This window comes from Prorops nasuta, unplaced genomic scaffold, assembly GCF_024137725.1.
Source record: "Prorops nasuta isolate Cenicafe-Biocafe unplaced genomic scaffold, Cenicafe_Pnas_1.2 PNAS00003, whole genome shotgun sequence".
NCBI classification, from domain to species: Eukaryota; Metazoa; Arthropoda; class Insecta; order Hymenoptera; family Bethylidae; genus Prorops; species Prorops nasuta.
Window position 1 is genome coordinate 5,482,724 of NW_027116800.1, and position 27,918 is coordinate 5,510,641.

Sequence of the window (27,918 nt, forward strand, 5' to 3'; positions counted from 1 at the left end):
TTATCAAACTCAATTTAATACCACAATAATTAGAAACATAATACCCATTTAGTCTTATTCATACGAGAGATTCTTCTCTTCTTATTTCAGATTAGGCTGAATGAAATATTTGTTGTAAGAAAACATAGTACGCTACCTGCAAGAAGTATTGGACCACATCAGTAAATCTTGCTTAAAGATCCCCACGATTCGTTCAGTACTTCCTACCGGTAGTTTACGTACAGTAAGTCTACATTCATATTGTAAATGGGATAAATTACAATTACCAATCACAGAAAAATCAAATTTTACTACTACTTTATTTAATAATGCTTCCTTATTAACTTTATATCGGGCTTTCCAAGAATATAAACCTAATCATTTTGTATTATTTACTTTTATTAAATTAATTTTCTTAGTTATTCAATCTGTTAAATGTTTGTATTGTTAAAAATAAAACCTCAGTGATATTTTCTAACAAAATTATATTTATTAAGGATTTTTACTTATTTAAATGAATTGGACATTTTATATTCATTTCTCCAAAGTCGCACTTCATCTTTAACACTAACTCATAAATATCATTTGAATAGCTTAATATAAGGCTTGAAGATTTCTTATCATTGCACTTGATAAATTCATCGAATTGTTTGGTTTCTAATTGTTTCTCTTGATGAAAAAGTTCTATGATTAAATTATCAATTATTTGCGAAGGTTTATTCTGTTCTTCATATGGACAACCTGAAATTTTTCCTTTTTTTAGTTTTTGTCCGAATTTTTTCCCTTACATTATTCCCTTGATAATATTAATATTATTATACCTCGATTTATGGGTGCATCTTTGGCTCGAAGACTATCTTCGTATTCTCGAATCTCCCTTTCACATTTTTCCAAATATGTTCCACGAAAAATGAAGACTCTAGGTTTTTTTTCTTTTTTGCGTTGTACTTTGTAATATCGATATTTCAAACATTTTATCATTTTCTCTATATGGGTGCATTGTACTTTATCTATTCTCGTAAAAACTCCTGGCTGACTTACAGTACCAAGCAAGTGATGAATCTTATTATAAAAAATAAAATAGTTTTTAGATTATTGTTAATAGAATATTCGTTGAAATATTTAGAATATTTTACTTTAAAGAGAATAAATAAAATCTTAAGCATAGACTCTTGTTCCAGCATTTGTATGGTGTTTTCGATCTCTATTCTTCTGAATCTAATGATAAATAAAGATCACAATGATATCAAATAATTGTAAAAGCAAATAAATGAAAGCATTGAAATAAAATTAATGTACTCTTTCATGTTTTGCAGCATATCTTCATTTTTAGTAGTGACGTCTTTCAACCACTTCTTAATTTTTATGAAATCTTTTTTCGTTTTTCGACTATAGTATCCCCGCCAAACTGCTTGAATTTTTGTTGCCATTACATTGTAATGTTCATTCCACATGTCGTAAGCTCGTTTTATTATAAATTCATTGCAAAATAATCTGCCCACATAACCCCGCCAAGATGCTTGAATAATAGTTGCCTTTGCGTGCAACATTTTTATATGTTTTCGAGTAATAAATCCACGAAACAGCGACTAGATATTAAGATGTAATATTAAGTAAAAAAAAAAGTAATAAACTAAATAAAACGAACTACTAACCTGTATTTTTCGTGCAGCAATAAATTTTTCAAGCCTATGACTTTCAGCAAGTTTTTCAAGTTCAATAACATCTTTCCTAAATTTTTTAAAATTGTCCATAAACTTTAAAGTGGATGACATTATTACTAATTAATATTATTAATGATACTAATCACGATGTAAAATATCTTTCTTCAATAAGACCACTTAATTTAATAAATATGACATTACAAATAAACAAGAGAAAGGGAGGTGGAAGGGGTGAAGTCGTAGTGAAGATTATATGTACTACATAACAGAAGTAAATTATTAAAAGCATCGAGACTAAAAATAAATTAATTACTAGAGAACTGTCTAACGAAACTTATCAAATTAAAGTATTGTCTATAAAATATCTAAGTATAGGAAAACGATAAAAGCCGATGTAGTAACGATCATTAAAATTGTTACACTGCAGAGCATAAATTTATTCCTTTTTTTCTGGATCATCGATCTTGAGAGTACGTGAAAATCTTTTCTCGACTGCAAGAAAGGAAAATTTCAGAGCAAATAAAACCAGTTACGCCAACTATGAACAACAATCTCGAATTTACCGTAATCTGTAAACTCTGAGTTTTACGGACAAGCTCGTCTAACCTTTGACCTCTGTCGATTAGTTTTTGGACGCCATCCATTAATGATCGTCGTATTTCAGCGAGTTCAGCCTCCAAATGCTCAATTTTTTCACTTAAATCACCGCCCTGTGCATTATACTCCTCCTAAAATTGTTAAAACTTAATTGATAAAATTAACGCCAGAATGTTGAAGAGATAATAATCGTATACGTACTACTATGATCTTCAATGGCTTTGACAGATCGATCGGTGCAAGGCATGGCAGGTTTACCGAAAAATCAGCAAAAATCGGCAATTCTCGATAAACGTTTCGTACTTTTTCTAAAAGGTTTTGCGCGATTGTCATCATAGTTGTTGCGGAAAGCGAGGAGTTTGCAATGGACGTTAAACAAACGTAATGCAGTTCGCCAATCGAAATGTGTACGGTGTAGCTAAAAAGGCACTTTTTCAATAATCACTTATTTTACGATGGACCCTTTTCAATCTTCGACTCAATCAAACATAGTCTTCCTTTAATCTCCAAAATTTAATCAAGTCATTTTCGCATTATGCTCATGCGTTTAAGGGGACATGGGTATTCGAGGAATTAATACTTACTTGTCATGAACGATAGAAATTTTATCGTTCTCCAGTACCTTTGTGGAGTCCACGATGGAAAGGACAATAGCTCTGAGAACAGGATCGAAGTTTTCTGGGTAATCGGCGATGATTTTGCATCCTTTTCTCGACCAGAAAGCAACCAAAGCATATTGAATGCAGTTGTTCATTACTGGCGTATTCCAATGTAGGGGCTGTAATGATGGGTGAAAATCGTAGGTTCGAATCTCGCGAAATTCACAACTCGAGTGACAGATGCCATGCAAAATATCCGTGAGAGGGCCAATGCAACAACGTGTCTGGTGCCGGTTGTTTACTCGCCTCTCTGATATCGCTTCTCGCTAGTAAGAAGCCTCTGATAAACCTGATATGCACCACTTTCAATAAATGTCCACAAAAATATCTAAAACTGAATAAAGAATCAATCACTCTTTTTGATTATATATAAACAGTTATTTTATGCAATTATCGATAAAATTATGTAATTGCGGATATATTACTCCTCTCCCATTATTAACAATGACTAAAACATTATAATACTATAATCATAATCGGATACTACACACTAATTAATGAAATAATAATTCATACAAAGCTGTTATAAATATTAAAAAAATTGAAATAACTTTCATATCTTATTTTTAGTAAAGATGTATACTGAAAATAGTTTTTTTAAGTATCTGACAATTAAAAATAATTTACGATTAGATAACATTCACTAAAATGAATGAATCATGCAGAATTTATAAGCTCCGAATAAAAGACTGATTATATTCTCGGCACAGTGCTATAATTCATTATTATATATATGTTGAATGAAGACTCAGTGCCCTCGATCGTCGAAAATCTACAAAAAGATTTGTCTCAACAGTGTATTAATTATTTATGTTTATTCTCGTTGAAATCTAATAATTCATGTAAACTTTGCTTAATTAATAGATTTTAAAGGAATTATTGTTAAATGAACTTAATAACGAACGTATATTAATCAAACATTCTGTGATAAGTTAAAAGTTTCTGCGATATATCAAAGCAATTCTTTTTAATTGTGCTTAGTGGATTTTACATGGAATAATTTGTAATAAACTTTCCACTAATTGTTTGAATAAATTTAAATTTGTCGTTCGTCTATCGATCGTGTCATAGAATCAGGATTTATTGTGACGGCGCCAATCGTATGTGTGTGTGCGTGGCGGTCGGCTGAGCACCAATGTATATAAGAGTGTGTCGCGTTTTCTTGCGAGAGTGAATTAGTGTTTGGAAAGTATGGGGAGAGGCCACAGAGAGAAAGAGAGATGATTCAGTGAACGAAAGAGATAAAAATTTAGTCTTTGGAAGGGGGACGAATGGAACCGGCTCTTATGCAAGCCTTCCAGCAACTCAGTCAGTAGTCTTTTGTAGCTATCTCAGTACTGTCACAGTTTATAAATTCAACTTTTACAGTAAAACTCAGTGACTCTTCGACTAAAACAAATCGTATCCAATCGTATAAAAATGTCGTCTTACAAACTGACCTATTTTAATGTTATGGGTTTGGGAGAACCCATAAGGTTTCTTTTGAGTTACTCCGGTAAAGCATTCCAAGATATTCGCCTCGATCATGGAGATGCCGAGTGGAAACAGCTAAAGCCAAGTAAGTTCGGAGAATCCAAGTCAATTGTTATTTACTACAGGGGTTGTTAAATTTTTTTGTTGAAATTAATTAATGTTTCTAGACACTCCGTTTGGCCAGCTACCAATTCTAGAGATAGACGGAAAAGTCTACTCCCAAACACTTCCAATTTGTCGTTTTCTTGCTAAACAATGTGATCTAGTGGGAAAAACAAATTTGGATAACTTGCAAATTGATGCTATTGCACATGGACTACACGACTTGAGGAAACGTAAGGTTTTAACCAATTAATTGTTCAAAGATTAGTATGTAGAATCGCTTTGGGAATTATGGTTTGTTTTTGTAGAGGTGGCACTGTTCTACAGAGAGACAGATGAGAAAATTAAGGCAGCGAGGAAGGTAGAAGCATTGAATACTACGGTTCCATTTTATTTGAAAAAACTCGAAGAATTGGCTAAAAACAACGGAGGATACTTTCACGGTGGTCAGGTAATTAAGAAAATCTATGTGTAACAATTTTTCGTTGAAAACTCACATTTTTCTACATATTTCAGCTAAGCTATGCAGATTTGTTCTTCGTCGCGATATCCGATTCGTTGACAAACGCTTGTGAGTTTGACATTGTCAAGGATAACCCAAATCTACGAAAACTGAAAGAAAATGTCCTGGCGATTCCATCCATTAAAGCTTGGATTGAAAAACGGCCGAAACTTAATTTTTAGGAAACGCTATTATCAACATCCATTTTTCATCTATTTTATATAAATGTAAACTTTATTTGTGTACAAAGTACACGCGAAAATTGCTTAAGATTGAAGTGAAATAATAATTATAAGAGAGGGAGGGGGGGGGGGGGGGGATTCTTTAATAAAGCAGTAGCCGGAAAAGTTTGAAATAGAAAATAGATCCTTTTATAATAATTGATTGTCACATACTAATGCAGTGTATATAAAATGTATTAAACTCGATAGTAGCAGAAAGCGTGCCTCCAGTTTTACAAAAATATCACGGATTTCTCTGAAAACAATCATGATTGTAGCATTAAAAATATTTAATTCATAAATGATAAGTTCATAAATATAATATATCTGCGATAGCACAAATATCTCTGAGACATCCTTAGAACGCTCCGAGGATATCCACACGTCCAGTAGACCCGCTGAGTATGTCCCCTGAACTCCTGAACATGGTGTGTTACCAGGGTACATACGTACTGGAATAGAAAGGTATTAGAATAAAAAGAAAGGAGTAGTTTTGCCAAATAAAATGAAAAATGTGTATGATTAGAAGCTGTAAAATATCAGGAGAAAGGGGGTTAGGTATTTGGTCGTAAAAGAAGTAATCACAATGGGTGAATGGATCGATTTTGGCGGTTTTTTAAAGAGAAAGAACGGGCGGTGCGCGGGTAAGTGCAAGCTTAACGAGGTGGCTCCTCCAAGCGAGCGTTAAGAGGAACCTGGTGCTTGGTGGAGGGAACGCCAGCTGGTGGTGGGAGGAAGAAATAGGATTGTCGAATGATTGGTGCGCACGGAGTGATGCGCGACCGTCAACGTAGCCGCGGAGGAGCCGTCAGTGTGCGCGCCGCGGATCGCCAGCCAGGGAGACAGACATCTTGTAGTAGAATTTAGCGGCGTGGTGTTTTTTTTAGACCGTGGGTGTCGGTGTCACTTCAAGTTTCCGGTGTATCCTGCCATAAGTGATTTTTGGACCCATCGATAAGCTCTTGTTGGACGCCGTCGCTGACGTTCACGTCGTTCTCAGGCGCCTCCACCGCTCTCTTTCTCTCTTTCTCACTCGCACACCTAGATACATATATCCAGTCCAGCGCCTTGTGTATCGAGCAGTGTATTGGTGCGCGGTGTTACGCCTGCTGCTGCTACTGCTGAGTGCTGCTGCTGCTGGCCTTAAGCTCTCGCGTGGTCCAGTTGTGCCGAGGACTGAAAATCAGCCGCTGCCGCTGTCGCGGGTCACTCGGAGCATAAGCCTCCCCACCCCCTGAATTTAGCCTTGCCTGCGGTAAAAGACAGAGAAGGCTCGCAGCTCGAAAGCTCTCCGATCTTCGAAAGCTCGCCTCTTTCGCCTCCGTCCTCGAAAAAATAGCAGCGGAACAACACGTTGATTCTCCAATGTGCCGTGTGCGATAACTTCCGCCTCTGACCCTCCCCACTCTTCCCCAACCCTGTCCGTGCTCTAGTGTGTTTTGTGCGAGTGTGTTCTACCTAGTATTCTACTTGACCACATTACCATCATCATCATCGTCGTCGTCGTCGTTGTCATTACCATCATCATCACCATCGTAGTAATCATCGACCTCACTGTCATCTTGGCTCGCATCTTGGGATCTTCGTGTGTGCCTTGTAGAAGAACGCCCCTCCCTGGCGGAGGGACTTTCCCGAAGGAAAAACATATATAGTGACAGAGTGCGAGAAAAGAGTTGGCGGAAGGCGAAATTTTCTTGGCCGGTATTGTGCCGGACAGAGGAGAAAAGGAGAGAGGGAGAGAGAGAGAGAGAGAAAGAGAGAGAGGAGCAACGACGGGACGGATAGAGAAGACGCAGAAGAAGCCGGCGCCCACTCGTTATCCATCCTGATACAGCATGACCTCGAACAACAAGCAAGTCCCCGACAAGAAGCTCTCCACAACGGAACGAGTGATGAAAGGTAAGGCAGCTCTAAGCCTTCCAGAACTCGTCGAGCATCTTCAGAGTCTTACCACACACTGGGATCTATCTATGTGGAAAACGCGCGTGTTTCCCTATAAATGTGTGTAAGTGTGTGACATGTGTAAACGTAAGTTGCTGGTATGTGTGTGTGGGTCTGGAATTGGAGGATATCCGGGTTGTGCTTTAGTCTGTATAGCCAGCAAACCGGAGTTTCTAGGTGATGCTTTTTCATGCTCTCTCTCTCTCTCTCTCTCTCTCCCCCCCCCCCTCTCCTAAGATCTTTTTCCCCTGTTCGGTCGGTACGTCAGTGCCCTGCGAAGCTTTTTAAGCATCGACCTCGTCGCGCCGCATTTGGGATGGCCCCCCTGCGGCCTCCTCGCAAGAGTCGTTCTCAGGGTTAGCTCCGAGCCGAACCAAGTGCACGAGATGCTTCCCGTCGACTGAGTCGGAGAACGACCATGCTGCTTGGCTGTCTCGAATGCGCGTGTTAAAACGGCAAATGTACAGCCAGTGGGATTGATTTTCTCCCTGGGTTCACGGCGCCATTGTTATCGATCTTTCAAGCTGCTACACTGACCCCCGGAGTTTTCCTACGAGCCTAACCAGTGCAGCCTTATAATTACTCCACGCTAAATCCCATCATTTCCCTCCCAGCTAGGTTAGTCAACTTATTGATTCGAGCAGTGGAAACAGCTCGTGCGGCCGCCCTAGTCCGCCCTCCGAGGTCACTTTCAATGCTAGCGAGGAAACACGACACGAGTTTCCTCCAGGCATTCCGAACTCTCGGATTTTCTTTTCCGAAAAAGTTCGCTCTGCCGCATTGAACGTACATTTCGACCTGGCTGTACTCGAGGTCGAAACACAGTCGCGCGCACCGGGGACTGTGTATTCGGGCCTGCTGCTTTGCGAGTCGTTTGCACGAGGTCGAAGAACGCAATTGTCTCGAGGACGCATATCACGTCCACTCGGTTTCTTAGGGATGAGCATTTGTCTAGACGCCCCACTCTAATGCTTCGTATGACACACTATTTACTCGACGACGTTCGCATCTGTCATGCCAGCATACGGCTCATCCCTTCTTAAACACATTCTTCGCCTTTTCAACAATCTTAATATTTCCAACAGTGTTTCCTGCCTACGTAAAATGCTTATCCGTCGATTTCTATGCATATTGCACCGGCGAGGCTTTGATAAGGAACATGCAATATAGTATAGAGCCTTGCTATTTATCTTCATTACACGCCTTCTCCGTCAAGGTCTGCAAACTATTTCTATCATAAAAAGGGAGCTCCCCTTTGCTTGCGACACCTTGCGGTCCTTCCTTCTTTATATCTCTATCAACGGATCCTCCGTGTAGTACATTTTATACAACATATTCATCAGTAGGACGATGAGTGAAATATCGTTTTGATTCTCGTGAAAATATTGTTCATCGGTTGCACCACACACGAGTCACTTGACTCTCGATCCACCATTAAAGTTTTCATATAGTTTATAAAGTTGACTGCTGCGAGTGAGCAAGACTTTCCGTAGTCCTACTATTTTTGTTCTCCGCTCGAATGCGTCGAGGCAAATGTGGGAAACGACGGCAACACACACACATACACACACGTCACGTATTCGTGTATTCCTGTTGTTTCGATTTTACGAAGATTAAGGTTGTACTGGTATCCGCGTACTGTGCAGTTTTGCGACGACTGTCATCGTTGCTCTAATTACATTCAAACGATCAGTGGTGCACACGTGGCAACACAATGCCTCGCTTCAACTGTATCATCCAAGAGACCACCAAATGCCGCACGCTAAACTGCAAAAGACATAACTTATCATCTCTGCATAACGCTTTGTTTTGGAGGCTTTGGACTTTATCCAAAAATGCTTTAATCTCTGGTGGCAATCTGGCACCATTACTCCCAAATATTGTTTATCTAAGGATTCATATTATTATCTATCTCATTGTGTACGCTAATAATAACACTGTGAACTAGATTTTCTATACTATATAGTATATATATACGCAATATATAGTTCAGTACTGTTTATCTTGTATCAATTTTGAGAAACTACAAGTGTTAAACGATTTACCGTTGTATCACCATTATTTGCTGATGAATTAAGCGAGATTACGCAATCTCCATAGTAAGAATCTCTCGGCGCCTAGTTTGGCTTCTTCGGTTAATGAATTTTGCAAAAGGGGTTATTGGAGCTTGTGCGTGTACACTGTGCAGTAGTGACCCCCACATCCCAGGCGTATTCTTCATCCTAATAATTGCACACAGGGTGCTTATTCCTAAATATATATGCCATAATTCTGATTACAATCGATATTTGGTAAATGACGTTTAACCGTTCGCTCGCACACGATCGGAACTTTCGATAATTTCCCGCAGGCAGATAATTACTGCTTCTCTTATGATATTTTAATGCAATTATTTGTTTTCGATCAAGGAATTACAAAACTTGATGAGAAATAACGTGAGAAGGAGTTTTTGGGTAATCGTTTAATTTCCAGTTTGGCTTTTCCTTCGAATACCTTTTAAACGGATGTTTCTATTGCGTTGTAGATACTTTATGCTCTTTTGGTGGCACAAGGTCATCTGGAGGTTAAGCTATACATTGACTTCTATCTCTTAACCACTCGGCGAGGCGTGTGTTTTCAGGCAGTATGGAAATTAATACATCGCGACGCTTGGTGCATCTGTTAAAATGGTTTCTATTTACTCAAAACGTTTCCACACTGTATGTTTTTCAGGTCGATACAAGCTGTACGTGAGACAAGTTCGTCCAAAGGCGCCATTTGCACATTTAACGGCCACTTAATATTACAACGATAGCTTAGCTGGGAGGCTTTATTAACTGCCTCAGCAAAAGAGTGATTTTTGCCCAATCGGAGAATTTCTTTTCTCATTTATTTTAAATCATAGCTGTATTACTGTGTATAGCTCTGCACTGCGAGGCTCTCGCGCAACGCTTTTGAGGAGATTTTTGCTGATCCGTCGAGTTTCTTGTTTTACGAAGAATTTCGAATTTAAATTGCACACTCGTTCTCAACATTATCTCATGCATCGAAATAGGTGAAAGTACAACATTATAATTAGTACGAATACAGGGGGAAAAATATGGACGATTAATGGTCAGTGATAAAAAAATATTCTTTCACGTATATCGTCAAATTATTTTCCACGTCTCGCGTAATTTTCCTGCTAGTATTTGTGTATCTAAAATCAGAAGATAAGGATAACGATCTTTACTAGTCAAATCAAAGATCAGAAGGTAACGCCAGCCAATGAACTTTGACCCACTTTTCAAACGATGATGAATCTGCTTTCTTAAATAAATCTATTCGACTGCTCGAGCAGAGTTTTTCCCCGTTTCAAAGGCCTCTGTCATTCGCTCTATTCCAAAAATACAGTGTCCTGCTACACAACACACAGCAGCCTCGTCGCAGATACATATTTTTATTCAAATGTTTTCGTGATACGAATGTTTACGTCACAAACTTTACAACTTTGTGCTCACTATAAAACATTAATTGCGAATAAGCGTTACGAATTTCTGTTGAAACGCCATTTTTATGCAAAAAGCTGTAAAAGCCGGCGCTAAATCAAATATCTCGCTTGGTAGTTATAATCGACCATTAATCTGGCGTGCAGGTTATATTACACGATCCTAAAAAGATCACTTTGATGGATTTAATGGCAATAACGTGATTCATGTCTTATTTTAAGTTTAATACCATGCGTTTATTATTATCACTATCGTTTCAGCTGTTATCCACGTATTCAATGGTACCGTGCAACATAAGAATATTTTCAATGACAAGAGAGCTTCTTGGGAGATGGTTTACTGCAATGTAATCAAGAGGCACTGTCTCTTGTGCAGAGCAGCAAGTTTCAACGCCGCAAGCTCAAAACCAATTTCAAATCTAATTATCTCAACGAATTGTCTTGATGAAACGTTAGCGACAATTTGCTAAGATTTAAATAAAGATCATTAAAATTGTAATAAGTATAATTTTGTTTTGTTTTTTCTTTCTCATAAATTTTCTCGGTATAACAAGCTGCTCTCCACTGTTGCGCCAAACGAGGCTCTCGCTTTTTCCAACAATCTTTGTACTATTGATCTTTTTTCTCATGAGATTTTTGTCCTTATAAATGATGCAATGTACAAGTGTTTGGACTGACGACCTAGTTTATCTGGGAAGGTCATGACCTTTTCAGCGACGATCGCCAAACTCGATGTTATTTTTTCCTTGAGCAAATACAACTGGTTACTTGAACGAATTTCATTATTTTCGTCCGGTGCTCCAGAGTGAACAAGATCAATTCTGATGACCGACCGGTAGCAACGGATTACATGGCGCATTAGGATTCATCGTGCATTGCTTTTCAATGACGAAAAACAAAAGAGTTATCGACCACATGCCTAATCGAACTGTCATAAAGTCATGGCTCCAACATATTAATTTGCTCTTGGTAAAGTGAAGAGGATTTCCACTGATTAGTCCATTTCGGATCATCTCCCAGCTTTAACGAAAAAATATCTCCATTTACGAATCCATTCACAATGCACCCTCCCTTTACTTGCTTCTATCATTTTAACCTATTGTTACTTTCAATTATTATCATTATATATTCATGTATGCTAGAATAAACGACAGTTTTATAACGTAATTTTATCAGCATCTCTCCTCAAATTTATCGTGAAATATTGCGTAACTATATAACAGAAATAACCATATTTTATCATAGATCGTTGTGTACATTATTTTTTATCGTACGTAAGATTGAGACTGTTGAGTTAACCATAGAGCGTAAGCGGATTATTGTCAGTAGTGTATGCATGGGACACACGAAGTTAGCACCGGGAGAAAAGGAACACCGAGAAACGAATGATTCGGAGCCGGTGTGGAGAAGCGGACGCAGAAACACCCTTGCCAACTATTTTACGAGAAGATTGCGAATAATCCGTGAAGTAATAGCTGGTCGAAACTGTCGAGCGTAGATTATTTTTGAAGCTGACGACACGCTACCCGTTGATAGTACCGTCAATTATACGTAGCACGGCCACTTTCCCGGGAGGAGGACAATTACCGAATTTAAAAAGCATCGAGTTACTCGACTCTCTCTCTCTCTCGCGTTACCCAACTAATATTTTTCCAGCCTAATTGCTGCTCTCTCTCTGGAAGCATCGAGACCATCATGACGACGACGACGACGTTGTTGCTGCTGCTGCTGCTCTTGTTGTTGTTGTTGTTATATTATTGGTGCTGATGCTGCTGTTATACTCATGATGATGCTGATGATACTACAACATGCTCGCTCTACTTCCACTGCGATAAAATTGCAATATGGAATAAAACGCACATTTTATTATAATCCTCTACAAAGCTCGTTTAAATCCATTATGAAAATCCAGTAAATCCTTTGATTCCATGATTCGTTCGGTTATCTGCGTTTATCGTGCATTAATATTAAACCTACGAAATCTTTCGGATGGAATAAAATTTAACGAATTTACCAGAAATTGTCGCTGCCTTCTTTCCTGACGATGAATACTGCAGTTGGATTTACAGTATACCTGATGAATTATAATTTGCAAAAAGAAAATGTCAAATTTATTTTAAAATGACTCGACTGTTCCCATTGTATATACGCTAATATAAATTTGTATATCTTTTCGTTTGATCTTTATGACTATATATAGCAAAAACGTCCAGGCACTAATACTTTGAATAAATTAAAGGCAAATTGCGTTACCGTCCGAGCCAAGAAGAACGCAGAATGCCGTAATTTTTCATTTGCGATTTGTTTTCCAACTTGCCAGGCGAGTTGAAAGCCATGCCGATTGTTATTCGTAAGGAATAAAGAGCCTCGCCTTATACTCTCTCTCTCTCTCTCTCTCTCATAACTCTTTATGAAATGAAAAATAACACGTCACTTGACGATATTCCTGGTCCGATGCATTCTGATTACATTAAATATGCAGAGTGTACCTGCACTTCAGTCTATGAAGTGTCATTCTGTGCACCACACACCTGAAGTACTTCTAAACATGTATTCAACATGACTATACGTGCTAACGAGCTTATCTGCGATTCATTCAATTATTTTATAGTTATCGTTGAGAATCCATTTAACGATTTGTATGGTGCTAGGCTACCTCAGCGATCAGCAGCGCGCTACTCACTGAAAAATTGATGAGCCACAGTCGATAAAAACTCAGTCGGGCAGGCCTTGTCTGTACTTTCCAATTCAAGTATTTTTTCTATTAGGAAGCTGTCGATGGCCATCCGATAAAGCTAAGAAAAACATATACTTTATATATTTATATATACGTATATAATATCGTATATATATATATATATACACAGGATTGTATCGCGGCGTCGAAGCAGCAGCTGACCCCGGCGAAACGCGATTAGCACTCGAAAGCTGCGTCAGTGCGGCGCATGTGCCGCCGCGCCGACATAAAACTGACCACTGATGGAACACACCCTGCATTCGGATTGGCCAAGGTTGAGTAGTTTCCCTTCGTCGAGAGAGCAGCTCACTATTTTCGTATGGACATAGGGGCAATTACGAAAATTCTTCGCTTTATTATCGCCAATCACGTTCCCAGGACCGTTCCTCTTCATTAGCACTCGCTATTTGCCACGCAAATAACCGGTTGTGCGAGTCAACAGATATCGAATCACGCGATTTCCCATCGCTTAAGAAAAACACAGGGTGAGAGAGAGGGAGAGAGAGAAATGGGTCGATGCTAAAAAAAGGAACACACCGTACGTCGTCCAAGCAAAGCAATTCTTGAACCAATGAACCAATTCATAAATCGATATACGATAAACGTATAAATAAACTATTAGACGTTTTTTTCATCAGCCAGAGTAAATTGTAATGGACGGTGCTCGACTAATAGGCGGTAAAGCACGGATCAATGATGATTTATTAAACACAACATTATATCTGGCTCTATCGAATGATAGGCGTTCTGCCTTTTTCAATCATTCAGTTCGTCATTGGATGCAACGGGCCTAAACAGATATTCGCTCGTCAATCATGCACGGCGGCTCACCGATTGTTGCTATCATTATTTAATACGTCTCCTAGTTGGACCAAAGCAAGCAAAAGAAATTGGAACGAACCTACTGGTTTTTTATAGAATTGCAGCCAAGTCGATAGGATACATCCTTGCCGATCTCAGCACAATACCTTAGCCGCGTTCCATCGAACAAAGGACGCGATGGCTCATTGTATCTTGATCGCTGCAACGTCTTCCGATCAATGGATCATGCTAGCTGTGCCTACTGATTTGAAAATTATCGGAATCCTTCGAACCGAGTATCTAGCATGTTTGCACACTGTGTACTATATATAGTCTATTTAATTACTATAATTTCTCTTGGAATATTATACGAGTGCAATTGAATCGATGACTGTGTATAGAAAAAAATAAATGTATAAAGTGGGAGTGTACACACGCTTTGTGTGCTAAGATCAGACTGCGCTCGTTGTCAGGGCCACCTTGGGCGGCTCGCTCGCTCGCCCGCTCGAGCCTTCGTGACTCGACGTCGGACTCGGACGTATGTACTATGGTGTGGTAGTAGTCGTAGTAGACGTATAGTGGCTATAGTAGCTGGGACTACTCGTGGCTCATGGCTGGGTGGAGTGTAATAATAGACGCAAACTCATTTGGCCGAGCGGCCAACTACATTTGGCTCGACCGTCGTCCACTGTTCGTGTTCCACAGGTCGCACAGTCAGGGTGTCGGGTAATTTTTGTTGACTTTGCTAAACAGACGAATAAAATAAACAAGGCGAATCCATCGCATCGGTTCCTTGCGAAAATCCTGCGATGCGTAATAGTCTCTGTGTTATACGGACCGATACACATTCCCCCCCCCCCCCCCCCCCTCTTTCTCTTATAGTTTTGTTAAGTCGTAGTATAATACTCGAGGCACAAGAATAAATAATACCACGAACAATAACCCTCGAGAAATGTGCAATTGTTAAATACAGAAATTCTTTAAGAGAGTTTGCTCATATCCTTATATGCATGTGCTTACCGGTTATACATATATGTATAAGATCTTTTGGCTACCATCTCGATCTTGCCTGCACTCATAATTTTTTGGCTTATTAACGAACCTCGCGACCGGTATGCCTTGTTTCTCGTCAAACGGGTCTTCTCGTCCGATGATGCAAATCGGGGGCTGTGTTGAAACTACCACGTGACCAGCTTCTACAAATACGACATTCATGAGCCTGCCAAGGTCATTTCCGGTTGGATTAAACCTACTACGGCATCGGCTTAACGGCCAATGCTTATTATCATCGAGAGACGCGAAGGATAATCAATTGGATTTGTTCGATATATACACTCTTTGGTTTATCGACCTTTCCACAATTTTCCTCTGCTATTCGATATCCTCGCTAAACGTGGAGGAAGATTGAATGTTTCAAGGCTGCACGAGTATCATGGACGATCTATTCTCGACAATAATTTTACACGCGATTCTTCACTCGCATTACGACTGCTTTCGGTTGGTGCAATATATTAATATTAGCAACCGATGCGAAAAAATTGTGTACACTTATATAGGACTGTTGGTTGCTACTCGCGGAAGTCGTAGAAAGTTGCGGAAAGGTGAACACTTGTAACGCAATCCGTGAGGTCACTCCGAGTCACTGGATCACCTACTTCTGTCTTTTCAAATAAGATAACACTCGCATTGTTCCTGATGCGAATATCATTTCCCACCTCTTCGCGCTATTCGAATAAACCGACTGGCATTCGTGAATATACGTCATTAAAACTGGTTTTGCCAAAGAAAAATTCCTCGCTTTGAAGCGAATCGTTTTTTCCTTTTTTTGATAAAGTTTGATTGGATTCGTTGTTTCCAAAGTTGCTCGTCTTCCGAACTACTGTTTCAGGTTGCTTCCAAAGAAATTCTAAAGTTGAAGGCTGCAGTTATTGATGAGGAAGTGGCTTGGGAACTGCTGTTTCGGAGGAATATGCGTAAAATTAAAAGCGTGAAATTAGTTCAACCTTGCAACGGTGTCAGCAAGCTCCTCGGGCAAGGATCGATACGACCTCTACAGTATCTGTACAACGTATATGCAAGTGGAGGTGGTAGTTCGTTTGCCCTGCCAAAGTTGCTCGATACTTAAAATTACTTATGTTACCGAGAGCGACCAATCAGTTAACTCTATTAGCAGCTCTACCGAACGCTGTGACACGACTAACAACATTTCAAAATGTGTGGACATACCTCGAGCAAAAGAACAACAAAAACCGAGCGCGAAACTTTGGAGAGAATCGAAGCTGGAAAAAGAAATATTTACGTTACTGAGTTTGTTCGCCTAATCAGACATCTTTTCTACTCTCTTGCACAGTATGCACAGTCTTAGTCGGTCTTAGTTGATACACCAGTTTACACAATGATAGTATTCTCCGTCGGTCGATTATTTAACTTTTGACTGTAAAGATTATAAAGCTTCGAGGGGATTTTTCACGAGTTAAAAATGAATCCTCGTTACGGTCGTTAGTGGAATGTAACATGATCGATCGTGACAGATTTGGCAATCGAAATAAGCGGCAAGTATATTGAACTTGACTAAGGTATATTTTTAGCCGAGTCTGTATAGGGGGGCTATGGACCGTAAATGGTGATGTAGTAATAGTCACACGCACACGCACATATATATATATATATATAATAGTATATGACGCTGTAAGAAATGTCTGCGACTGAGAAATGGAATAATCTGCGCTGCGGACGTACGATAATTCGAATGGTGCGGCGGCAGAAGGAGCGGTGACCTCGGACGATCCTCGCGAGGAAGGTCACGCCTTCGCTTAGCATGCCATCGGCAGTGGCAAATGGAACCAGGCCGCCGAGGAAGGGCGCACGAATTCGCTATACATATTCTAACGCTTTTCAAATCAGCTGCATTTATCTGATCGGGAGCAGTAATTCCTATAGCATTTTCCCTGTCCGCTTTTCTCCAAGTAGCAAACTACTACGGTGATAATCCGACCGAGCCTTATCCCGTCATAGCGGATCCTTCCAGCACCTCGGCAGCATTTTCAACGATCCAATGTCCATCCCGAAACTTCGGGCCTGCGAACCTTAACGCTATGTGTACGCTAAATCCAAGAAGAATTGCCAAATGACTTGACGCTATTTCCGGATAATCCTATTTAGCATTTGTACCTTCTGTTTTAAATCCGAATGACAAATGAGAGTTTTAGGATCTAGTACAGTGTTCTTTATAAATATATAACTAAAAATACATACTAAACTCGTTTAACGCAGAGCGTTCCACTGGATAGAAAGATATTCCGCGGTGTGTTTAAGTTTTCCTCAACAGGTGAAATATTGTCGTAAGATGGTGTGCGAGCCCGTTCGTGTGACTGGGGTGGCAATGCAAGCTTTTTTGGCCGATTTTTTTCACGGGTTTATCTATATATATATACATAAGGAATGGAAACGGTAGCCGAGGCTATGCCCTCTGGATAAATAGTTACAGATCATTCCTATTTTTGTGGAGGTTGGTGGCTGAAATAGAACAAACGGGATAGGGGAGAATAAAAGCGGGATGAATAGGGATAAGTGAGGGAGGGGGTTAGGTTAGAAAAGCTGACGAGGGAAAGAGAGAGAGAGAGAGAGTACGAGGCGGGGCCCCTGTGGACAGATCAATACCTATGGCCAGCTCCGTAGTAACTGTGGCAGTGGCGCATACATTATCCTATTCATACAACCATAAACGTCCTATACACTGTTTTCCTTTCACCGTCCATACCTTTATTTACACCAATCCTCAATGAAGAGGCTAACCACTTTCCCCTAAAAACTTTTTCTAAAAATTATGTCTCCTTATACAGCAGTTTCTCCAGACGCTAATAAACAAGTCCGAAGGCTGTATACACAACGAAATATGATATATAAGCGGAACCAAGAATTACAATACAACACTGAGCCATTTAATAGCAATGGTTTTATGCTTTTATAAAAACAAGACATTGTGTTTTCTTTCTTTTGCAAAGGAAAACATTAATTTGTACAAGTGTTACTCGAGAAAAAAAAGATACGAAAATAGAGTCGAGTATAAATCGCTTTAGGTAATTACCATAAGTGGCGTCTCTTGTATAATTATTATTATTATTAATGGAACACTCGGTAGTATTTTATAATTTATCATAATGCACCTATTGTATACATAGCTGAATGTTTTGAAGAACCGAGGAAAATGGACGATACGGACAATTATTTGCTGAGCGAGAGGTATTGGAGAGAGAGAGAGAGAGAGAGGAGAGGGTTTAGATCTGCGTAGCTTATTCCAGAGTTACGAAACTCGCAGCAGGTTCTTTTTTGCAGAGCTTGCTCTAATCGAGAGACGAAAAATATATATTTCCTATCCGAAATAGATCTTCTTTGTACGATATACAAAGGGAAGGAAGGTTGTCCAAAGTAATAGGGCCTCTTAAGGGAGTCCTCGTGATTCTCGACACTATTATGGCTCTTATCGCCATCATCATCATCACCATCGTCATCTTTATCACTGGTCATTATCTTCGGCGCGAGGACTGGATATGGTAAACGAGTCCCGTAAGGTTTGTCAGGGGTCGAATAAAAAATTTATAATGTCGTCTTTCCGGTCGAATTTCCCGTGGAGCTTAACTAAGCGGAAAAGGTCAGTCCGCTCGTTTGTGGTAAACGACCACGAGCTTCTTCTCAGTTTCACTTATCCCCCTTCCCCTTACCGTTCAGCACACTTCACCCCTCTGAATCTTATCATGCGTTAGAAAACACCACGGGACACCCCGTGAACCATCATCCACCAAGGGAAGTCCATACAAATATACTCTCAACGAATGCTCGTCTCAACTTCCGGAGAAACACAATTATCGGTCAAGAGCACCGTGTTCAGCCTGGAGCAAACTTTTTATACCGTTTAACCAGGCGCGCGCTTGTAAACATTCCTCTATTCCATCTGCGTTTACCTACACGTCTTTACCAAGAGATTCCCAATCTAATTATTCTCCTTTATTTCACGCGCGGTTACATCGCAAGACCTTTTTTACATGATGCAATAAACCCTGATTTGACAAATCTTCTGTGTTAACACGCGAACAACGTTAAAAATTCGTTTTTATCGCAAGCACAGACTTTGCATCTTGGTTACATGTCACTGCCCCCACGTGATGGTTACGAGTGGCCTCCTCGACTACGACCCTCTCTAGAAACCACTCGGTCGGACGCCTCTACACCAACCAACGGCGTCCACTTTTACGCTGAGCTATCGGAATCTTCTGCATTTCTTTCTCATGCGAGCGTAAATTTCACGAATCGCGCGATAAAACTTCCAGCTGCTTCCAAACTCGCATTGACCTTTATCATCACTTTTCACGTAACAACCCTTCTTTCCCAAACATGAATTTTTTGCTCCTCCTTCGCCCGTGAGCTTTTTCCTCGGAAGTGCACAAGTTTCGTGAAAGGAATTTTTTCCTTTTTTTATTGTAATTCCAAACGCGAAAAAGTTTCGGAGTTTTTTCTTGTTATAATGATTTGCGAGTAATTGGGTTTGTTTGGTTCCAGATGAGCTATTTAAGGTTGATTGGCAGTCTGTTGGACCACGTGACGATATTCACTGTTCGACAGTCACGCGAAAGTGTCTGCAGCCGACCCGACCTACGCGGCATCCGGAAGTAGCCAAGCCCTGTATATAGTCGTTTCAATTAGAAGCACTAGTCATATAACAGATATAGTATAGCTTGGTCGTTTTTTAACGTGAAACTAGCGCGACCGATGACACTAGGTTTTATCGACTCTCTTCTTTGAAATATTTGGTACCGCTATAAATGAAAATTTAAATATTTTCCTCGAAGGGCTTTCAGCAGCGGGACGCGAAAAATACCGTTTCTGTCAAGGCCGTGCTCTCGTTTTTAGTCGGTTAATTCGCCAGAGATAAAAGGGGAACAACTCGTGTCTGTTCCCAGGCGTCGTTAGTGTAACACGTGCTTCCTCAGGCACGAACCCTCGATTTTCCAGGACACTGATTCGTCTAGACGGACGGAATGACAAAAATAATTGAAACCGACCGATCTGCTCGATCATCGATCATTTCTGCAGATTTCGCTGCTCGGTATTCTTTAAAGCAAAATCTATTATGAAAGAAAATTCACGTAAATGTATATTTTTACCGGACGATTTGATCTTGAAGAGACAGACTGACTGAAATGAATGTCTGATGGGATTCCATGCTGATTTAGCGGTTTTGTCGCTCGATGAGCTCTTGTTCGGGCACGCCACGTATGCTTTCCGCGGGACCATTGAAATTTTTTGTCGCTGACACTTTTTACTAGGTTGACAAACACTTTTCTTTGCGCAATAAGCGAAACGATTATTTTACTGGGGATATGCATTGATAGTTGTTATACGGAAAAAATTTATTATCGCAAATATAGTTATTCAGGTTGATTTTAATAAAAGAAATGTTAATATAAAATAGGAAATCTTTCGGAGGTTAGTAGAATTTCGATTCGAACCTATAATGTTTCAGTGGGTCATCAAACGAATTTCCTCGCTCAGCGAGATATATCAAATCGAATTACCTGGAACTTTGGCCTCTTGACCTTTCAACTTTGCAGTCCTTAGACTTTAGTATGCTCTTCTATCAAAAAAGTCTTAGCCAAGATTTTCTCTCTAACAATGGACGAAAGAGAAAACTTTTTCTTTTACTGTAAGTAAATAATTACTATCAAGAGACTCGGTAGTGCCTCGACGGCAAGTACATATATATATATATATATATGTATATATATATATAGTCGAGCGCTATCGTGTAACTTATACAGCAAGTTTAGCAGTCTCAATTTTTAAATCGACATATCTTTGTGAATTATGCATTGTCATGAGTTAACCATAGCATATCTCTTAAGAAAGTTTTCAAAGAGCTTTCGAATGAAACCTCGAACATTAAAAACGTCTCACGCAATCCAGAGATCTCATACTCTGTTGTCTACATACCGAAATATTACGATTCTTCTTCTTCTCCTTCAATCCTCGGCGGATGTCTTCGCTCTGAAGTTAGTCGCTTTGACGTAATTTTTCTACTGCTGCGCTGCCAACCCATTTTTGACTTTGATAGTTTTGCTCGTTTTGCTCACTGTTATTGATAATGAGGTTATATGTATTTAGTATTGCCTCGAATTATAATAATGAAGTATGAATGATAATTATGTTAAGTAAACTTTTATGACACCATATCTATATAATTTCTTGTGCGTTATGTTAAAAACGACTTTAGTAAAATAATATTTTTATTATTAAAGGTAATAACTTACAATTACAATGATCTATTGCGTTGATAAAATACAAATAAGTCTCAGAAAAAACAAGCTTCGCTTGTAAAAAAAGGCGGCAAGTAAATAAATCGTCTAGCATAATAAATATAATAAAATAAAATATTTCAATTAAAAAAATTAGTGAAATCCAAATGTTCGGCAAATATATATGTTTGCCTTGGCAAAAGTTAAAATTTCGAGAAAAAAAATAGTAACATGAAAGTTACTTGTGCCGGGGGGCCGTTGTACGCAATAGTTTTAAATAGCTATATTTTGAACTTTATACAAAACAAACACAAAACGCGCACTACGCACTAACGATAATCACGATTTTTTTAATTATTACAATGTATTTTGAAAGATTGTTTAATTAAAAATTGAAAATAGTTCGAATTCACAGGACAAGTGCACACCGCATGGATCAGGCACTGACAACATTTTTAATGATTTTTGAAGTAATTACGGCGTATTTTGAGAAATTATTTCATTAAAACTGAGGAAAAACACAAACACCCAGCATACATACACCACATGCATTACGCACTGATAATATTCACGACTTTTTTAATTACTTTATTGAATTTTAAAAGATTTTTCAATTAAAAATTGATAAAAGTTAGAAGACACATCACACACTGCACACGGGCTAGGCACTAACATTTTTCACGAGATTTTAACTTATTTCACTGTATTTTGGAAAATTAATTGATTTAAAGATGAGAAGAGCACGAATTTCGGCGAAATTATTGATGAAAAGCAACGAAAGTGCACTGGCGCGCGCGAAAAGCGAAAAAGGTCCGGTCGCCCACGGTCGCGGTTGGAAAATTCGAAAAAACTGTCGCAACATCGGATTCGAAAAATGTAAATAAAAGATGGCGGAGGGTGATATCAGTTTTCGGATTTGTGCGAGCAGGTTCTCTTCCCTCCCGATATCCCTCCGCCATCTTTTATTTACATTTTTCGAATCCGACGTTGCGACAGTTTTTTCGAATTTTCCAACCGCGACCGTGGGCGACCGGACTTTTTTCACTTTTCATCAATAATTTCGCCGAAATTCGTGCTCTTCTCATCTTTAAATCAATTAATCTTTCAAAATACATGTGAAATAAATTGAAAACATCAGTGTCTAGTGCGCGTGCTGTGCCTGTGCTGTCAATTCGTGCTTTTCTCAACTTTAAATCAATTAATTTCTCAAAATAGAGTGAAATAAGTTAATAATTCATGAAAAATGTCAGTGCCTGGTGCGTGCGGTGTGCATTTGTCCTGTGAATTCGAACTTTTCTCAATCTTTAATTAAATAATCTCTCAAAATACAATGTAATAATTAAAAAATCGTGATTATCGTTAGTGCGTAGTGCGTGTTTTGTGTTAGTTTTGTATAAAGTTCAAAATATAGCTATTTAAAACTACTGTGTGCAACGGGCTCCCGGCACAAGTAACTTTTATGCTACTATTTTTTTTTTTTTTTCGAAATTTTAACTTTTGCCAAGGTAAACATATATATTTGCCGAACATTTGGATTTCACTAATTTTTTTAATTGAAGTATTTTATTTTATTATATTTATTATGCTAGACGATTTATTTACTTGCCGCCTTTTTTACAAGCGAAGCTTGTTTTTTATGAGATTATTTACTACAGCGTATTACAATTACAACTAATTGCTACAAAAGAAAATTAGATACAGAAATAATATATATATATATATATATAAGCAAGCAATCGAAAAAGTTTGTTCTGAAATTAAGGTTAGGACAGGATCATATATAGAGGAAAAACTACAAGAGCTTACTATATAATTTTAACGGGATGGTTATTTCATGAAAACTTTCCAAGGAAGACAAAATTTTTGAGATGTTGAAAAATGATGCGAGGGATCAGTTGAGCTTCGAGTTAAACTTGAGAATGTCTCAGTGGACCATCCAACGGATTCCAGTGAATGGAGCGGTGCGAAATCGGATTATAGGAGCTTTGGTTTCCTCCTCTTGCTTTGCCAGTTTTCAGTATCACTCTCCCCTCTCCTGCACCCTGACCCGCTTCTCCTCAGCTAGAATTCATCAGAGCGCCCGCGTCTATACCGTTATTCTATTCAGAATCAATTGCTCATTCCTCGCTGTATCACTGCGCCATACAATTCAATGAATAATGAATCCTGCTGAGAAAAACTATGTCGGATCTCGCTTTATCCATTGCAATTCGTATTCCGAAAATCCCTACAAACGGCCAAACAGTAATTTCGACAATTCTCCTCAGCATCAGTTTCATCTTATTTTCTTCAAGATTTTTTTAACTCGAGATACTTTCTGAGCTAATTAGGAAGTTGTTGACAATTGGACGTTGGAGCTAAAGTCGAGGGAGGATGAAACCTAAATATATACCACATATATGCATGGTTGATACAGAGAGAAAGAGAGAGAGAGAGAGACAGCGCGTTTGATTCGTCGAAGACTCAGTCTCCCCATCGAGCATCTCGACTCGACTAAGCTGTGAATCCAGACAGAGAGTTCAGAGTGTTGCAGGACTCGACGAGACACCCCGACATCCCCCACCAATCCAATCGTATCGTTACTCTGTCTGTAGAAATCACATCCTCGTTCTCGACACGCGTACGCACAAACGTAATCGCTTCCATTTTACGAGCATATACCTACCTGCCTGCCTCGGAGAAAAAAATTATTTAATTCAAATAAATCTTAGTTTAATTATTCAAAAATAAATAATTTTAATCAATATTATTCGAATAAAGTGAAATTCTATTTAAATGAAGCAAATTTCACTGGATTGAAATGATATTTATTAAAATTAAGTAAATTATTTATTCGTGAACATTCGCAAACCAAAATTTATTTGATTTAAATAATTTTGCTTTTCCTCCGTGTGTGAAACATTTCCAGGAGCACCGAAAGAGAGGCGAAACGTTTTGCTCGATCGTGAAACAGTAAGTGCGTGCGTGCATGTGCGTGAGAGAGTCAACTCACACGGATTAGGATGAATGTTAGTCTATTGGTATAGATATATCCCGAAGAATATGGTGGGGTGTCTCGCGTCGTGCTCACTGGCGCTCTGCGAGAATCCATGGTTCTTCGTTGTGTGACGCTGCTACTGCCTTGCCTGTGCTGCTGCTGCTACCTTCCGTCCACCCCACCAATCGATATTTTCGCGCCAGCGTACTAAACTCATCGCGCTCTGTACTTTCTTCTCCGTTCTTTCCCTCCTATAAAGTATCGCAACTCGCCAACGCTTTATACGCAAGTTATTCGCAACCTCCCCCCTCTATCCCTTCCTTATAAACAGCGCAGATGAAACTTTGAAAAAAAAAAAAAAGAAACAAATTTTCCTAGACGAGAAAATTTCGATGAATCTCCAGAGGGAGATGAGAAATAGAGAACGGGAGATTAGATTCCGAATCAATCTCGCGACCTTGAATTCATGAAAAGTAATGCGATTATTTCTGGTCTACTTCTAGTGAAAATATCGATTGAAACTTGTTAACGTTGGATATATACTTGTTGAAATATTAGCTTTAAAAAAGAAAGTTTTTCAATGTTTTCTTACAATTTCCATTTTTTGATGAAATTTCTCGTTACGGGAAATCTATATCCCAAGCCGTTCAGCAATCTGCACAAGAGGTATAACATCGGTATAAACTGCGGGCGATCTATTTTTATCGGTGTTTTGTTCGTGAAAATGTGCAAGAGAGTAGTTATCACCGTTGAAGAGTATACCGAGCCTTTTTCGATGAAAATTTTCGCTCTTTCTTATACACAATGTTTATACGTGCAGGCTGTTGCGAAGTATCGGAAATGTCGGATCGAGCATGAAACAATTTTTCTATATAGGTTTTCGACGATCTTTTCGTTTGGAAAACTTAAGAGCGTCCCGAGACACTTTTGCGCTCGAGCATCAGGCCTCGCTCGTTGAATTAATTAAGCGAAGCTCTCCCTCGGAAAGCAAGATTTCCATCGCTCAGAATGTCTAATGACATCAGCGAGGGCCAAGAAGGCAAAGTTTTTCCACCAAGCCAAACGTTTTTCAGCCACGGCCTTCACCCCCGACGTGTGGCGGTACGGTCAGCAGCTGCTACAGCTTCCATTAGCGATTTTTGCACACGTAAATAAATTCATTTTCAAGCATACACTCGAAGCATTACGCGATAATCAAATTTCATCGCGTGGCTCGATCCAGAAAAATCAGATCAATCTAAACGATGGATTTTCGCCAAGTTGTTTATTGATTTAGCGCCGAGCTCCGAGTCTCCAAGAGTCGATCAATCTTCAAAGAAAATTGCTTTTCATCCCGATCAATTTTTATAACCAATGATACTAGACCTGACATTTTGAGAAAGAGAATCTACGAGTATATAGGAAAGATTACGAGGAGAATTTACACGCGACGACATTCTTCTCGAATCGTTATAGTGGAATTCCGGAAAGTTTTCTCATATACATTGATACATATATGCTATATTTTGAAAAGTCTTTGGTTCGATAATTCAAAGTCGTGCCTGGACTCGGAGAACGTCACGGTACTATCTCCCTCAGTCAATTAAAACAACTACGTATTCTCAGCGATATCTAAATAAGCGCTTCTGACGTATTTTTAATTTCGTGCCAAAATGCAAATTGACTACAATCTCTCTAATAAATATTTTTCTTTTTACTTTTAGGTAAGCGCAAGGTCCAGTGATGAATCTCGACCGAAGAACGTTTATCCTTAAACCAGACTCTGCAACTGGTTGAGTATAATAATTACTTATACGCATATATAGACGTATAATTTTTATCATGCGTAATTAAACGATTTGTTGTCATAATGTTATGGGAGTTTTTTCAATATTGCCTCTTTGTACTATATTTATGCTGGAATTTTCTTGCGCAGGTTCATAACAATATAATGATCGAAGCAGTCAACCCTGTATAAAAAAAAAACAGATCATTTTCCGGAGAATGGAAAACCAGACTAATGACGTTTTCTAGTACAACCTTATAACGATTTGAACTGATTACTTCATTAATGCGTTCCAGTCGTAAACATATTCACTGAATATGTAAGCAAACTGCTTTCATTTCACACACAGATGGTATATTATCTCGATATACGCCCATTAAAAAAGCACGATACCTGCTATATTTGCAATAGGCAGCTTAATTATACCGAGTTCATAAAAATGGATTGGGAATGATATTATTAAATTCATGCTTTAATTAGATTCTTTATTCTTATCGACATTGGATTTTAATTCATTATACGTTATATTTATTACGCGCAATGCGCCTGTAAATCCGATATTAAATTGATTTCCCATCATTGACATTTCGATTGTAATCAGAATTCTGACGAGGCCCTGAATTATTTTTTACGTCTTTCAAATTTCTACAGCATAAAAGTTACAAATTAAAAAGAAATTCTCATCGCTCTGCGCTACTGAGTGGACCAATAAAAAATTGATCATCATATTTCAATAACAATTAAGCCAGTAAGTATACTATTTTCTTAATTAAATCAATTAATTAATTGCGCACTCTCTTTTCTTAACAATACCAATTTCTGCGGTTGAAGTGTGCTTTAAAGCAAAGATAGCGGGGACCGATCCTGGTTTGCAATGGTTGGGTCGTGGGGTTATCAGTTACAAATCGGTGCAGTGCCCTTTTACTCGATAAGGGACGGAAGGGGAGTGGAAGTATCAAAGGGAAGCACAGCAATCCCAAACAAGCCTCTCTTCCGTCAAGCGTCTAAATTTAGAACGGCTACTTATGAATGGATCAGCATGTGCCATTACATATCCATGCAACTATAGACTACAAAGCAATCAACGTTGTATGATACAAATACTACGCGCAGCATGTGACGCGGATCACAAAACTTTCTAGCAAAATTGACAAATTTTGCTGTAATGCTGCTTCCCCATGATTTTCAGGGGTTGTCCATTAGTTTCTTAATCGCTGCTGAAACTGACGTAGCGTGCCAGAGAGGAGAAAGCCACGTTTAACGATTTATCTGCTCGTGGAATCTCGCTCCAGCTCTCGGAAGACGGAAGGGATCCATCTGTCATTTCCACATCTAGTTTAGAATAGTTCGCCTCGGTGCAACCTTCACCGTATTAGAAAATCATTATTTTATTCTAATGTAATTAAATTAACGCACTTTTCACGATTATCTCAACTTGAACTCTTCTCAATTCTTTCTATACATATAATGCTACAAATTAATGCAGTTTTGCGATACACGCCAAATAATTTTTATAATCTCCCAGGAGACTCTTCGATCGTTTATATACTTTTATCATAATACACTTCAATCATCGTGTTTGACAATGTAAGCTTTTTCTTAACGAGGCACACACAATTTCATACAAATATTCTACAATGATCAAAGTCTCAGCTTTGTAATTGAAAGGTTTATGTTAAAGTTAGAGATTAGTCGTAAGAACAATAGAGATTTTACGATTTTTTTGTTCGCGTGTTTCCAAATGA

The 27,918-nt window shown here is 38.9% G+C and overlaps 3 protein-coding genes and 1 long non-coding RNA gene across 7 annotated transcripts; 2 read left to right on the forward strand and 2 right to left on the reverse strand.

Annotated features, from left to right (window-relative positions):
* Positions 1-143: 143 nt before the first annotated feature.
* LOC136784377 (spermatogenesis-associated protein 17-like) lies at positions 144-1,754 on the reverse strand. Its single transcript, XM_066744992.1, has 4 exons — positions 1,635-1,754; positions 1,279-1,568; positions 1,116-1,197; positions 144-1,041 (listed from the first exon to the last, which is right to left on the reverse strand). Exons 1-4 carry the CDS (start codon positions 1,752-1,754, stop codon positions 769-771), a joined length of 765 nt encoding a protein of 254 aa, XP_066601089.1. The 3' UTR covers positions 144-768.
* LOC136786081 (uncharacterized) lies at positions 1,721-2,994 on the reverse strand. Its single transcript, XM_066747580.1, has 4 exons — positions 2,825-2,994; positions 2,442-2,658; positions 2,207-2,371; positions 1,721-2,135 (listed from the first exon to the last, which is right to left on the reverse strand). The coding sequence occupies exons 1-4, from the start codon at positions 2,992-2,994 to the stop codon at positions 1,998-2,000; spliced, it is 690 nt and encodes a 229-aa protein (XP_066603677.1). The 3' UTR covers positions 1,721-1,997.
* A 1,119-nt stretch (positions 2,995-4,113) lies between these two features.
* Positions 4,114-5,272, forward strand: LOC136786083 (glutathione S-transferase-like). 2 transcript variants are annotated; one of them, XM_066747583.1, is made up of 5 exons: positions 4,114-4,207; positions 4,268-4,457; positions 4,540-4,707; positions 4,783-4,925; positions 4,991-5,272. In XM_066747583.1, exons 2-5 carry the CDS (start codon positions 4,319-4,321, stop codon positions 5,156-5,158), a joined length of 618 nt encoding a protein of 205 aa, XP_066603680.1. In that variant the 5' UTR covers positions 4,114-4,207; positions 4,268-4,318; the 3' UTR covers positions 5,159-5,272. The 2 variants fall into 2 exon arrangements, with proteins under 2 accessions (XP_066603680.1, XP_066603679.1); XM_066747582.1 differs by having other exon boundaries at positions 4,118-4,457.
* A 678-nt stretch (positions 5,273-5,950) lies between these two features.
* Positions 5,951-26,900, forward strand: LOC136786096 (uncharacterized). Of its 3 annotated transcripts, XR_010824752.1 has the most exons (4): positions 5,951-7,096; positions 26,112-26,233; positions 26,324-26,492; positions 26,825-26,900. It is a non-coding gene; the product is annotated as an uncharacterized lncRNA (long non-coding RNA). The 3 variants fall into 3 exon arrangements; XR_010824751.1 differs by lacking the exon at positions 26,825-26,900 and having other exon boundaries at positions 5,953-7,096; positions 26,324-26,777; XR_010824753.1 differs by lacking the exon at positions 26,825-26,900 and having other exon boundaries at positions 7,072-7,202; positions 26,324-26,777.
* Positions 26,901-27,918: the final 1,018 nt, after the last annotated feature.